The 14,789-nt window shown below is 43.6% G+C and overlaps 1 protein-coding gene across 3 annotated transcripts in view; it reads right to left on the bottom strand.

Moving 5' to 3' along the window:
* LOC130533465 (stromal membrane-associated protein 1-like) overlaps positions 1-14,789 on the bottom strand; it is a 34,287-nt gene that overhangs the window by 2,583 nt on the left and 16,915 nt on the right. For all 3 annotated transcript variants that reach the window (XM_057046900.1, XM_057046899.1, XM_057046901.1), the window contains 4 exons: positions 8,908-8,971; positions 5,116-5,225; positions 1,577-1,751; positions 68-288 (listed from right to left, as the gene is read on the bottom strand). In XM_057046900.1, the coding sequence (XP_056902880.1) occupies positions 68-288; positions 1,577-1,751; positions 5,116-5,225; positions 8,908-8,971 (570 nt within the window). The remainder of the gene's footprint in view (positions 1-67; positions 289-1,576; positions 1,752-5,115; positions 5,226-8,907; positions 8,972-14,789) is intronic.

Here is a 14,789-nt window from a genome sequence, read left to right as displayed (position 1 = left end):
CTTATGAAACCAGCTCCTGGCAGGCTATGAATGCTATTGGTATTATGCATGGTATTCTTTGTGTTACCTGGTTCATGTTCCATTGTCCTTGTTGTTGTCCTTGCAGCAGGCTGTATGGGTTCTGTCCTTGGTTCGCCGGCACTGGGGCTTGCTGCTGCATGCCCACATAGCCTCCGTTTGGCAGAGTCCCGCCAGGCATCACACCCCCGCTGGCCGGAAGAGGTCCGCCCATTCCTGGAGGGAAACCCTGTGTGCTGAACTGCATCTGAGGCTGGCCCAAGAACATGCCTGCAGCACAGGACAAAGTTTGGAAGATCAACGATCTGGATTTTTACAGCATTGCCTCACAACTCATGAAGAGGCACCAACGTGAAGGATTTCCATTCTGCACCACTGTTTTATCACTTGTTATTCTGTTGCATTGCAGATAAACAACAGGAGGATATAAGTCTTTCTATTGATTAGCCTACTTTTACCTGCCTCTGACCTTCCTCTGCACAGTTTCGGATAAGAGAGCACAATTAGGCGGCTGAAAGTCTTCTTCCCCCTCTCAAAATATTAAGACCAACGTGTGAAATGGGCTCCTGCGTGAGCCAGGTTGAGACTCTGCAGACTCCGGTTTTCCTGCTGCAGTGGGACTTGAGTGAAAGCAGCGCAGAGAGACGCTGCAGCTTTCAGCAACACTGACCTTTCATCTACCTTCCCTGTCCTCCATTTTTATGATGCATCATTCCTTTGACATCTCTGGGGGGGGGCAGGCGTGGGCGTCATCAGAGCACAAACACCCACGTAAGACTCTTCCTCACCTGATGTGCTGTTTTCCACAGCTTACAAATCACCGCTCATGCGGAGTGTTTGTGTTTTCTGTGCAGAGAGACCTTTCAATTCCATTTAAATAGCAGGAACATATGCTTGCGTGATGAAATAGCCCCGGTTCTGAAGCATGCCTGCCTTAACAAAATGTCTCTGACAGCATCTATAGAATAATTAGAGTGCAAGAGAGAGAGACGGCGAGAGAGGAGGGAATAAAGGCTGACAGCTAAACTAGCTGTGTTCACAAGGTGTGATTGAATGAGTTCTCCACGAGGGTGTGACACATGGACCTGCTGCAGAAAAGCAGACCTGGGAAATGAATGAGGTTCTGGAAGGGCACACTAGCCCACGGGCCAGTGTCAATGCAGGAATTAGGTTTTCCATTAAGGGCAGGGTTGTGCACCAAACCCCATCCATCTGCATTCTTGGCTCATGAACATGGTGCTGCTGGCCCAGCGTACTCTAAGGTGAAATGACTCGATGGTGCCAACAGAATTCTGTATTTATAGTATTTATGGTAATAGAGAGTCAGTACCATTTAACGCTGGAGGAAACAAAATTCTTCTCTTTCATGTCACGGCACCACATCGACCTTGCACATGAATGGAGATAGAGCATAAAGATGCAGCTGCATGGAAGTTTGGTGTAATTATTTATGCTTTATCTGTACAAAGTTACTGAATAAGTGACAAATTCAGGCGACAGAGGGTTAGCAAGATACCACTTGCTCGTGCACGTACGCGTGCATGTGTGTGTGTGTCACCTTGTCCTGCAGCAGGCTGCTGCTGGTTCTGACTGCCCACTGGGCTGCTGGCGTACAGTGACAGGATGGAATCTTTAGACAAAAGCTTCTTCTGCTCCGTCTTGTTGGCGGTGGAGGTCGAGGTGGCTGAGGAGGTGCAGGGGTCCGCCTGTGGAGGTGCTGCGCTGGGACCAGACTGTCAGAGAAGGAACACAAAGACTGCTCTGAAATGTGCACAGCTTTGCAGCTTACGGCGTATAAGATACAACCTTCAGCGTGCACGAATGGAGCAGTACGTGACTGGATAGAAGAAGCTAAGTGAAGGCAGACATCAGACACAGAGCAGGTTTCAATCCGAAATTATGAAGCCTGAAGAACTGCGCAAACAAATGTTACCTGACATTCAGTAAGGGACACAAATATTAAACATTAACACTGATAAAAAGAGACACAACAAAGACAAGGTGATAATGACAAAGAGTCAAGAGTCCCTATTTAAAACCTTAAGAGACAGTTCAATGATGATGAAGTGAAAATATTAATGTGATGTGTGCGACACCAAGGAAGAATACACATTCATCAATGCTTTGTTCTAATATCATCCATTTTTTACCTCAGTGGTCACAAAACAGTGAGCTGTGCGGAGCTTGACTATCACAGACAGACACAAATTTAACATTCGAGTGTGTGCAGCGTGCACACAAAGAGCTTTGTGAGTGTTCAGCTGCTTAGCAGGCAGTGCTGCTCCCCTGCGTCTCTCTGTGTTGACTTCTTTTGACTGGAGGAGGACAGGGTGGGAGGAGGGGGGGGGGTGGAAGGCAAAAATGGAAACAAGTCAATGAAATGTAAGCAGAAATGAAGAAGAGGAGGGTCAGGCGGGGAGGGTGAGGAGGGGCAACGATAAGAGAAGTGGTTAAAGTGACTCAGGTATTGATGCAGCCGTGATGGAGTTTTCATCTTGACTTCATGGATTTTAACACAACATCATCTTAAAAAAAAGAAGCTAGTCTAAAAGCTTAAAGAGCTCGAAACTCTGGTGTTCAGCCCTCTCTGAGGGACGAGAGGAAGTAGAAGGTCAGCTGACCCCAATGACCTTGATAAGCTTTAAAAGTCCGAGACGGTGCAGAGGAGCCCACTGACAACGGATGGCAATAAAACCCAATCAGGAAGCTAAGCCCCTCTGCGGCAAAGCTTTTTTGGAAAAGATAAGAAAAAATATTACAGGAAAAGAAACACTGCAGTCACCTTCACTTGCTTCCTTCTTCAAAATAAACTCTTGCAGAATGGATCCACTGACATAAAATGCTAAAATACCTTTAGGAACAGTTCCATTTCCAGTAATCATCCCATGGAAATCATCTATTAACCATGCTGCAGAGGAGACGGACACCTGCTCCACTGGCACGCATGTCCTTTGCAACGTTTGGCAAGAGTGTAATTTCTTAAGACTTAACATTTACTAATTGGCCTTTAACTTGCTCCACCATTTGTGACTGCCGGGCTCTCCGGGAGGCTCCGCTCCCTTTGCACTGAAGGAGGCGGCTCTGGTGCCAAACTCAGAAACTGGTGGCATGAAAAGTTGGAGGAGAGATCAGTCTATCCTCGCTGCAGAAGGATAAGAGATCCAACCAGAATCATGTGTACGTCTATTCTTCTTTGTCCTTCTGTGCTGACAAGGACAAAACACAGAGACACACACACACACACACTGCCTGAATAGTGCGTAATGTGTTGAGGAGCTCCTAGCAGCACATGGGCTGATAGAAAGCCTCTTCAACAAGGCTCCATTCTTCACAGCCAATGTTTGTGTTGATGGGCGCATGCAGAGCTCTGAATTACCACTGACAGCCTTTTCCTCACCGTTACTCTACACACGCGCGTACGCACGCACGCACACGCACACATAGACACACACACACATCTTTCTCCCAATGGCTTTCCATTACTGTTTGAAACACTCATGCACTCCCCTCTGACGGACCATCTGTGTCTTTTAAATCCATCCAGGTCGGTTTCTCCCTCCCTCTGTGGGAAAGAGGGTTCGATTTAGATGTATCTGGCTGTATCTGAACTGCCCCTTTTGGTGAATTTTAGCTCAATTTAAGAATTTTAGTAGGACGAAAAGTGCACAAGGCAAGAGAGAGGGTGGACAAAAGTGTGTGAGAGAGAGAGGACATCAAAAGATGTGAATCTGTGATATGAGTGGAGGGAAAATGTCCGTCATTGCATTTTTGTAATTGAAGCACTCAAAGGTGGGTGCTCCACAGTGCTAGTTAATAGCTGCACAAATCAGTGGTTGCCAGTTTGCTCTCCTCCTGCACCCAACTAATTGCAGCTGTAATGCACGAGCCGCCTGCCGAATCACAAATTCTGCCTTCGGTGTGTGTCCGCGGGCGTATTACGAAGGGAAAAGTCACCTGAATATACCAATAATGCGGCTGAATAATTAGAATTTGAAGCCAACTTTCTTGCTTCCATGCAAAAATCCATCCCTCCAGGGAAAAAAACGTGGTTCGGTTGTGTGATGGTGGCTGTAGAGCTGAGCTAATTATTATTACCACGTCACATTCCTTTCAACTGATGTGATGGATACAGAATTTATTCAGCAAAACAGGATACGAGGGTGTTACTACGGCTGCTTTTCACCCACTGATGTAAATTCTTTGAAACTGCTGCTGGAAAAATGACTCTGGATGTAATCGACTTCACCTGCTGAGCCAGAAGGCAGCATAGACGCTGGATCCACACACAGAACAAGAAAATCCATCAAGGCATAAAGAAGGTGTTCAAAGCTCGCTCTTCAACACTATCTCAAACACACAAAACAGCAAAGGTCGGGCTGCAGCTGTTGCATTGGACACAAAGAAGCCGAGGTTCATTCACCGTTCCGCGTTCTGTGCAAAGGGATCTTTTCAGACACAGATTTCTGCATATATTTGTTCATAACTTGCATCAATAATGAGGCTCAGAACAAATAAAAGACCGAGGAGAAAAGATGTTAAATCGGGCAATAGGAAGAACATTTTCTAATAGCTGCTTTGTTCAATCACACATTTATATACTTTAGAGCAGTTGGTTGGAGTCCCCCAAGAAAAATCATGCAAACATGAGGAATCCCAACTGAGAAACACCCCAAGGCAAACCCAGAAGCTCCTTATTGAAAGACTTAGAGCACGAAGGTCTGTGTGATATACTTCCCAACTGAAGCATGTGACTAGAGAGGACATGCAGAGAGGAAAAAGAACAGAGGTCTGGAGCAGAGCAGCAGAGAAGGACAAGATGGAGGTGAATTCAGAGGGTGGAGTGAATACAGTGGGAAGAGGAGGAAGCCACAAATTCCAGAAATGATGGTTCTTTGTGCCTGGATCCAGGGGTCAGGGTTATGCCTTTAGCTGTGAGGGTTAGGGTGAGGGAATGTATTAGGACAATGAGATGATGGAATCCTCAGAGCGTGTGTGTGTGTGTGTGTGTGTGTGTGTGTGTGTGTGTGTGTGTGTGGTGTGTGTGTGTGTGTGTGTGTGTGTGTGTGTGTGTGTGTGTGTGTGTGTGTGTGTGTGTACCTGAGCTTGCTGTGTGTTGTTGGATGAAGGCAGAGGGTTGGAGACCATTGGTCCAAAGATGTCCAGCTCTTCATGGATCGGAGCAGCACCGCCCAAACCTTCTGGGGCGTCTAACAGAGAGAAAAAGAAACTCTGATTATTTTTTTAAATATATATTGATGTTTAGTATTTTCATTCAGCCTGATGCCATCTCTGTAAGATGGATTCATTTCCTCTTTATTAAGTTTGTGTACACATTTATGTAAAAGGATGACACGGATTAAGATTCTTCATGGTAATAATCCCATTTGAAAACACTCACACTAAAATTCTGAGATTTAGGAACCTTTTAGAACCTCTGAAAGTGCTTTAATACACTAAAAAAGATGATTAACAATCACAAGTGCGCAATATGATTTTAAAAAAAAAAGCTTCAAAACTGCTAACAGCTAATATTTGACTGGCAAAGCTCAGTAAACAAAATACAAAGAACGAAGCAGATTATGTAAAAAGAGAGTTTTATTTTTGTTACCAGTAATCTAAGATCCACTGCAAAAGAAAACACCAGCCATAAAACTGACTAGAAACAAATGGCTAAATGAAACCAAAGTAACTAAAATAAAGCCACTTTTTAAGGTTTCAAATGATGTGTGTGAGCAGTACAGGTCATTTATGTAACCATGGTGATGAAATATTTATAGAGAAGCACTCAAGACATACCACCTTTAACCTGAGTCAAGGTAGAAGAAAAAACATTAGTGCAGAAAGGCAACTGTTCATGAACAAAAGCATAATTATAATTCTCCTGTGCTCCACATCAGTCAGGACTGCTCTTAATCCATCTGGAGATTTCATTTTGCCTCTTTTGTTTAGCTAATCCACTGTGAGAATAGCTGTGAAGTGTTTGATGAATAGATGGAAATGACATCTGAGGTTATTACTCAAGAGGCCAACGTGAGTGGCAGATGTGACTGTGATGCTCTTGGCAAAAACTGAGGGGAAAAGTACTATAAATAACAACAATTTCACGTACGTCAATCTCAAAATCATCACGCAGAAAACCTTCTTCTCCAACTCATCCAGCCTGGGATGGTAAGAAGAGGCCCATCTTCACCACCACCATCATCATCATGGTGGGTGATGTTCCCACCACCCTTCATCACTCAATTGAGCCACTTCTTGAAAACACTCAATGTCACCTTGGAAACGCACCACCAGTTCAGGCGGGAGGGGTGTTTTATTAAAACCAGTGAATTACTTTGTCCCAAGTACACACACACATTGTATTTCTATCTTTGTGAGGACATTGATGAACATAATACTTTGGCCAGCCCATTACAAAAATCACCACCTTACCCGAACCCTAAGCTCAATCTCCGGGTGCTCAAACAGTCCTTTGAAATGGTCTTCATAGTGTTTCTTTCAATGTGAGCTGGAGTCATCTAGTGTGTGACGGTGGAACGCAGATTGTGTGCAAACGTAATCATTTGCAGATTTAAATAATGTAATTTCCACAGTGAAGCAGATTCGCTGCGTGGACGGGCTGCATATCACGGTTTTAATAGCTGTGCTCGAATTACACACGTCCCCCGAGTTTGACAAGAAATATAATCAAGCTATATTGTTTCTAAACCATTACTTTTTCCTCCAAACATTATGACAGACATTATGTACAAGTGTGTGTGTTCATTCTTCTTTCATTTCAAAGATAAATCCCCATTTTCTCAGCTTTGGTGGGTGTTCTCTTCCACTGACACAAGTATTACATTTAAATGCATCTGAGCGATGATGGCGATGACAGAGGGACAGTTCTCTGTGGCAAGTGTCCTTGTTTACCTTTGCTGAGCCCTTAATTTCATGCGGCGTCTCTGACAATGAGATTAACAAGGTCAAGTGTTATCTGTCCTCAATTAGACTAATGTCATCTACAAAATCAGACATTACAACAGTGAATACAAAGGCAAGGACCTGCAGACAGAACAACTGAGCTGCAAACTGTCATATCCTTTTACTTTAGGCCCAGTTTGATGACATTAGGATCACTCTTCATTCAGGCACTGACAACACAGCTGGATAGCCAAAGAAAAGGGAAACATCAGCTGCACAGCGCTGAGTGTATAAAATATTGCAGAGCCCCAGCATTAATATGAATGATAGGGTGGGCCGTTGCCACGGTTCCTTCCTAGTTACCACTGTGCAGAAGATACTAGAAGGAAATCCAGCCAGTTCACAGTGGATATTTGGTGTTCTTATTTGTTTCCGATGCTAGCTAGCTAGCATTAGGGTAAAAATGCCAGGAGGCTGGTTAAAAAAAAAAGAAAAAACTTTTTTTGCACACAAAGAAAATGGGAGATTATTGAGAGCTAAAGCAAAAACTGACTGAGAATAATGACACATTCTGAACACCCACATCGCAATTCCGTGTTTTTTTTCCGGGACACAGAGGCAGAGGTGCAGCTCCAGATGAGAAACAATCCCTCTAATTCTCTGGATGTTTGTCAACCCAGCATAATGCCAGGGGGGCCTGAACCGAAAGCCGTGGAAAAAACATGGGGGAGAGGGGGAAAAAAGAGGTTCTCCAGGGAATTTGGTAGGAAGTAGCATTTGATCTTGCATCCATGATAAAAAAGGCTCTGATCATACAAAATGCTGAAATTTGAATAACTTTCAGAAAAATTATGCTTGAAAAATAGATTTTTACCGTCACATTTTTACATTCAGTCCAGCTGTGATTGTGCTCAGTGAGTCAAGTTAAATTTAGGAATAAACAGTAGACAGAAGCTCTTCTTCCATTTTGGAGTAACCGGAGACGTGGGGGGATGGACAGAGTAATGGGGAAGATGTGGGAGTGCTGAAGGCATACTGCCACGTATCTGACTTATTGATTATGTGTGAAATCTCATCCACTCAACAAGGCTGCAAGGTGTGTAGTGCTGGTTATTTATAGTTGGTGTCCACACACTCTCTCTCTCCTTTCTTGGCTGCAGTTGGGAATATTGATCATTGTTGTATCCACTGGCTTTATTCTGTCAGCACCGATTAGCCTCACTGGGGTCTAATATGTTACAGTCCTCCTTTTAAGGGAGGAGCACGGAGATTGCATATTACGTATTTATGGGGAAAACCTTCAGCGGGCTCTGCTGTTGTGTTTTTAGCACTGGAGGTCAATAAGCATTGAGCAGAATATCCTGAGAACTCCAAATGTCAGAGGTCCGAGTGCAGACTCTGACCTTTGTTGAATGTCATATCCACTGTGCATTTAATCCCAGCACCTATCCCGATGGTTTATTCTCTCAGAACAGACTCCATTGAAATGTGCTGCTTCAGATCATCTAAAAAGGTGATTTTCTTGTCATCTAATGACACAAAACGCTGTTAGGATGTGAACGCTCACACAGGACCCGACTATGCTGTTCATACTGTCAAGTAGACTCCAGGGATCAGGACCACCAGCACTCACCAGTGAACAAACAGGCAGCATGACATTTGTTTTTGTCTCCATTAGGTTTTATCTCAGCTCCTGGACAAATAAAAACGGTCCAGAACCCATGCTTGCCCTGAGCAGTTTTTAGAAATAGATCGCTTATTGAGTCTGGGAGGCGTTGCACAGGTCTTGATGGATGAGAGGATTTGATAGGATGATTGGAGAAACATTCCACCTTTTCTCCATTAAAATCACACACCATCACTTTAGCAGTATCAATCGAAAACAGCATTTTGTACTGTACCTCTCCAGCAGGGGGGTGGGGGTATAAAAAGCAGAGCCTTAATAGCTTTAATAGCTATAATAACATAGGTCTGATCGTGTCTTACCAAGGCTGAGCAGGTCCACCGCCAGCTCTGAGCTCTTACTGGGACTAGCTCGACACTCCGATGCCTGAAAACACAAAAAAAGAAAGAGGTTAATAAAGGACACTTGATCGTAACGTCCATCTTGCTCCAGCCCTTTTGACTGGACAAAGCTGATATTTTTGTCTTGTCAGTTTACAAATGGAGGAAGAGATTGAGGCTGAACCACAATCTGAGTTGAAATCCAGGATGCTTTGTTGATTATTTCTGTTCCACCTGAACTGGCAACAAAGAGAAACCCATCAAAAGGTGACCGGGTCTCTCCCAGCAACCACCTCTGCCTGCCGTTTGTTTGATACCGACCGTACGTGTAGACACTCGACAGCAGAGCCCACATAAGAGTCGAACCTCTCCATTGGCCCGATGTACGGCCCTTCCTTTATTTAGCTGCTCTCTCAAACAGCAGGTTTATTTTTCTGTTCAACGCTAACAGAGATCTCATTCTGTCCTCGTTCTAGTGCTGCATAACAAAATCATGTAAACACACAAAAATAGAAAGAGAACTCATTGACGATGATTATGGATGAAAGGCTTTTTTATACATCGGGCATTACCAAGCTAATACAGCTCATCTCTTACCTGCCCATGAGTGGTGCAGATTGACAGATGCAGGAGTGGAAAAAAGTAAAAGTCGGAGGGAAGGTAGAAGACAGGATAATAAAGAGAAATGAATGGGGATGGATGGATTAGAATTAGAGGAGAAACTCTAGAGGAGAGGAGGGTTTATAAAAGTTCCACACGTGGGATACGGGAGATCTACACTGCTGCTAACAAACCCAATTTCCCACAACAAAAGATCGATGAACCACATTAAATTCAATGTCGTTCCGATCTGAGGCAATGAAAACAATTACCGCGTCCAGGCCTGATTGAGAACGCACAGTGGATGTGTGTTGGGACTGCAGTGCGATCTACAGAGTGAAGGTCATTCGTTTAAAACAGTAACAGGATGGTTTATGCCGAGTTCACACAGACAGAGAGAGAGAGTTGGTGTCCAACTGATGATAAGACACGAGACTTTTCCTTTAGGCGTGGTGAGAAGCTCAATCTAAGACCATACATGTTAAGCATAATTCTTTAATGCTATACTCTCAATTGCTTCTCTGAAACGACGTCCCTCAATGTCACTTTTCATCCAAAAATCCTCTTCCAGGGTGTCCATATAGACATGGTGTCAATATTCTTCTCAGATTCTGGCTGTGTGGAAGACAATGACTGATGCAAGCTGACAGACAGCGACTGAGGTCATTTTTGTTTGAAAAGAGAATTGTAACTGGAGCTGAGGCCGCCGATCGATAACCACCCACGCACGTGCTGCTGCCGCCCCTTTATTTCAGCAGGTTAAAATGTTGGTGATGAAATCCTCCAATGAATCCCATGGCATCCAGAAAGAATTGCATGGACCTTTAATTCAGAACCAACCGGTGGCAGAAATATTAGTTTTTCAGTATAAAATCTTTTTTTAACGAGTTTGTTTTAGAGTGAGAGAGAACGTGTGAGAGAAAGTTCCCTGGTACCTTGCCTATATCAGCTAACCTGGTGAGGTCGGACAACCAATATACAAAGTGATTAAAACTGTAGACCAGAAGGTTTTACCATTTGGACTAAAATCAGTCCTGATTACAAGACAGAGATCATTGGAGTCATTATAAACTTCAAAATAATGAATTACATATAACAAAAGTTTGGCATGAACCAGTATATACATCTATTATACATGCATATTTTCCTAATATAGCAGATATATCATATCTTAATTAATAGCATAATTATTCAGTATGTTTTTGGGGAAATGTAAATGTGCTAACATGACAAGAATTATAGGTACAAATGTCAAATTATGGTGAATTGTCACACCGTGCAACATAATTCAAGGCGTGCTTATAATGAGAACTTCTTTTATTTAAGAGAGTTGGGACTTTTGAAGAATGGATTTTTTTCCCCTCCCAGCTCATGAACATTTTTACATTTCAAACGGGCAGAATTCTACATAAAAGACTGATCAATATTGGAGAGAGCGTTGAGAGGTGAAGAATTAATCAAAACGGGGAAGCCAGTTGCCAGAAATGGTAATACTGTATATAAATATTCATCAAGCGCATGGAGCCGGACCCAAGATCCCTCGGGTACCTGTGGCATTCTAATTACCCCAAAGCCCAAGATAATGTGATTATAAATGGGGTTGGTGAAAAGATAAGCCCCAGTTTGAAAGGGGACAGCCACTCCTGGAGCAGACAAGCTTTTTTTTTTTTTTAGTTCCTATTAAGGGGACAGCTGAGTCTGACATGTCAAAAAGTAAACAGCGCTTCAAAGCAGATCAGGTTGGGCTGTAGCTCTCAAGAACCTTGTGCAACCTTGTAAATGTTCGAGGATGAAAAAAGAGAGAGATGCTTGATCACATGATGCTAAACTAAGAACCAGGAAGACCCCAGGCTGCAGGAAGACACACGTGAATTCAACAGATTAAGAACAATTCGTAGAAACTGTTTCTGGAACCAGTTGCACATGAAAGTTTGATCCCTGGCAGCTTAGTTTCATTTACTTGAACCTAGTGTGCAGATAGAAAACTGGCATGCACATAAAAATATACGATACATGTATATACTTAAGGTAACTAATTAAAACAGACTCTTAGAAAGTCCATTTGTTGTCACTAATGCCTCAGATTATAAGGGAAATGACCATAGCCAGTGGTTAAATAATGTACAGGCATTAGTTCAGACATCTAAATTACGGTAACAGCAAAAAGCTCCTGACAGAATTTGGTCATATTTTATCTAAACGCAATGTTCTAACATGAAATAACTCATCACGCTGCAGGACAAATCTTTCAGTCATATTTTAAAGAATTATCTTCCCGAGTCACTGTGTGATCTGAGTGTAAATAGCTTGGATTGATCTTTTTCCTCCAAAAGATCTTTCTCCAGATTTCCTCAAAACGGTCATCCCTTCAACTAAACGTTAATTCCAGAAACAATTCCACTGAAGATCATGATAATGCCACGTATAGCAGCAAGAAAAATACCCAAAAACAACTAGCAGTGTCAACACTCATGAGCATGTACACAAAAACCCCAGCCTCTTCATAGAGGTTGGCAACCCACTAAGACAGTATTTCAATACCGTATTCTTTAGCAGGAACACACTGTCTTCCTTCGCATGTATGAGGCAGATGAAACAAACATCTTTCATCCTCTGAGGAGAACCACAATGAGTACAAAGAGCTCTACAAGGGAAAATAGTGTGGAAGGAGACAAGTGAGAGATGGGGGCTGCAAAGTGGCGTGCAACAGCCACCACATGCGGGTAAGGAAGTGGATGAGAAGAGAATAAACATGGGGTGATGGTGAGATGAGCCAGCAGCAGTAGGGCTGCAGCATTCAAACCAACTCGTCCTCCGAGTCCGATGCAGGCAGTCAGGCCGGGTTTTTAGTGAACAAGTGATGCTCCACAACCAGCAATATATCCCATCATCCTTTGTGGACATGACGCAAATTACGAATTAATAAATTAAATAATGACATAATAGTACCAGAACAAACAAATGACCAGTGAGTGTTTTACATTGAAATTACATTTATTAAATCTTTAGAAAAAAAATGTAATTATTCAACCGGCGCCGACGTCAATCTGGTAGGTATTTGTTATTCAATGTTGTGACAGTTTGCAGCACCACGGCTGAGCGTCCTAAAGTGGAATTCCAGTTTATTGGTGAAGGAATTGACTGAAGCCAACTCCCTTTGTAGTCAGTTGTGAAACGGGAACGAGTATTTCAGACACAGCCCCACTTCCTGGGGTCCTGGTAGGACAGAAAACCAGGCCTGACTGTGGCACTCGTGGGACTGGGTCGCCTGCCCCGATGGGTAATATCTGTTCTAGATACTATTACAGAAGTGCACGAGTACAATATGCAGAATTAGACAACGTCAGTAGTTTTTGTCACGCTGAGAGCTACACGGGATAAAAGGAAATAATGAAACAGCTCTTGGCTGACAGGTGGTCACATTAGGCCACTATACAAGAGGAGGAGGAGGAAAAAGGAATACGTGATGCCACCTTGGATCGTTGGTCGACAGAAGTAACACAAATTAACGAAGGCTGAAGAGGAACATGAGAAGGACAGGGAGGAGGAAGAGGTTGACAAAGACAGAGCATAAAGAACGATAGCATAATAGCTAATGACCTGAAAGAGAAACAAAGGAAGTGAAGAGATGACAAGAGATGAGAGATTAGGAGACACAGTTGGAAGAAAAGGGAAAAGGGGCTAGATGCCAAGTGTGTGCATGTGTGTCCTTGTGTGTGTTTGTGAGGTAGAGGGTCTGTTGGGGACTTTCAAGTATACTGGACTGCTGCAGTTCTGCACCATTCAACACGATCTGTCACTCAGCTGGTGGCATGGACACACACACCCACACACACACACACACCCACACCCACACACACACACGCACACACGCACACACGCACACACGCACACACGCACACTTGTCTGCTTCAAGAAGGCTGTGGCCTGACAGCTGATGCGTGACGAGGCTGGTCAGGAAAAGAATACATAATTAAATTAAAACACTGGCAGCTATCTTACAAACACACACAGACAGAAACCAAGTCAAAGTGTATCTTAAAGGTGTTTTAAAAAGTGAATTTTATCAATACAGTAGAGCCTCTCTTACACAGTGAAGCAGGCACAGGGAATTCTTATGCAGGACTGAGGATGCACACACGCAATGCTGACACTGCTTTGGCCTTGAGGAACTGGATTTGATATCCACACACAGAAGAAACCACAAAAGATTCAACAGGATACACACTGGATTAGCTTTCTGCAGCTAACATTTGTGAATACAGTAAAAGCAATTTAGTGGGAACAAAAAGAAAGTTCCATGAGCTTACAACCTTTAGAGGCCAGAGTTGTGCCAGTGCGTCTCTGTGGGTATTTTCCTCACTGCCTGCTTGTAGACTGTTCCAGCTGAATGAACCCCTTACATTTATGAAGTTCTATGTATGGTGCCCCATCAACCAAAACCCATTGTTTGAATTCAAAAGATCTGCACAACAGCTCACAGTTGCTCGCTGCCTGCAACATTTACTGATTGCCATCAAACCAAAGACTTTATGGATCATCTCCTTCACATATATCATCAGGGCCTCGACACAAATCCACGGCTTGCAATAAATCTGCTGTATGGTATATTTTGGAGCTCTGTAAATGCCAGGTACGGCTGGCGGTGTCCGTGCTGCATATCTGCAGCGCTGAAGATGGATACAAGTGAGATTGTGAGGATTTATGTGACTCCACGTGCGTTGGTTTTCTCAGGATCGGGCTATGTGCTTTCCCTCCGAGCAGGAGAGCCAGACTATTGATCGGCCACCTTGTGGCTACGACATTGACCATCTGACAGAACCTCGTGCATATGTGTGTGTGCGCATCTAATGTTATTAGTCACAGAAGGCTGCTCCTTTCACCGTCCTTCACACCGTCCGTTCATGGAAACTCCCGTCAACCACAAATAAGCTGTAGCTGCTGCAACTGCTGCTCGCGTGTTTGTGTCAAATCTAATCACTGGAACCTTTCAGAGCCCAACTCAGTCCAGATGCAGAGCAGCGAGCGATAACACACTCCCCTGAAATCTCTGCGCCGACTGAACAGGGGAGCACACAATAGCGCGTGCACACCCCCGTGCATGCGGTCCTTTATTTCTGTCTCCAACAAAGGGGAGCGCCAGTGTTTTCCATGGAGCAAGACAGACTCTCTTTGATAATTTATTCATGGGCTGAAATAAAAAGACAACATGTGCCTGATGGGATGACAGAGATTTAATGTTTGCACAGGGAGAGAAAGGAGAG

This window comes from Takifugu flavidus, chromosome 11 (assembly GCF_003711565.1).
Source record: "Takifugu flavidus isolate HTHZ2018 chromosome 11, ASM371156v2, whole genome shotgun sequence".
NCBI classification, from domain to species: domain Eukaryota; kingdom Metazoa; phylum Chordata; class Actinopteri; order Tetraodontiformes; family Tetraodontidae; genus Takifugu; species Takifugu flavidus.
The sequence above is the reverse complement of the archived record's forward strand: the minus strand, read 5'-3'. Positions and strand labels throughout refer to the sequence as shown.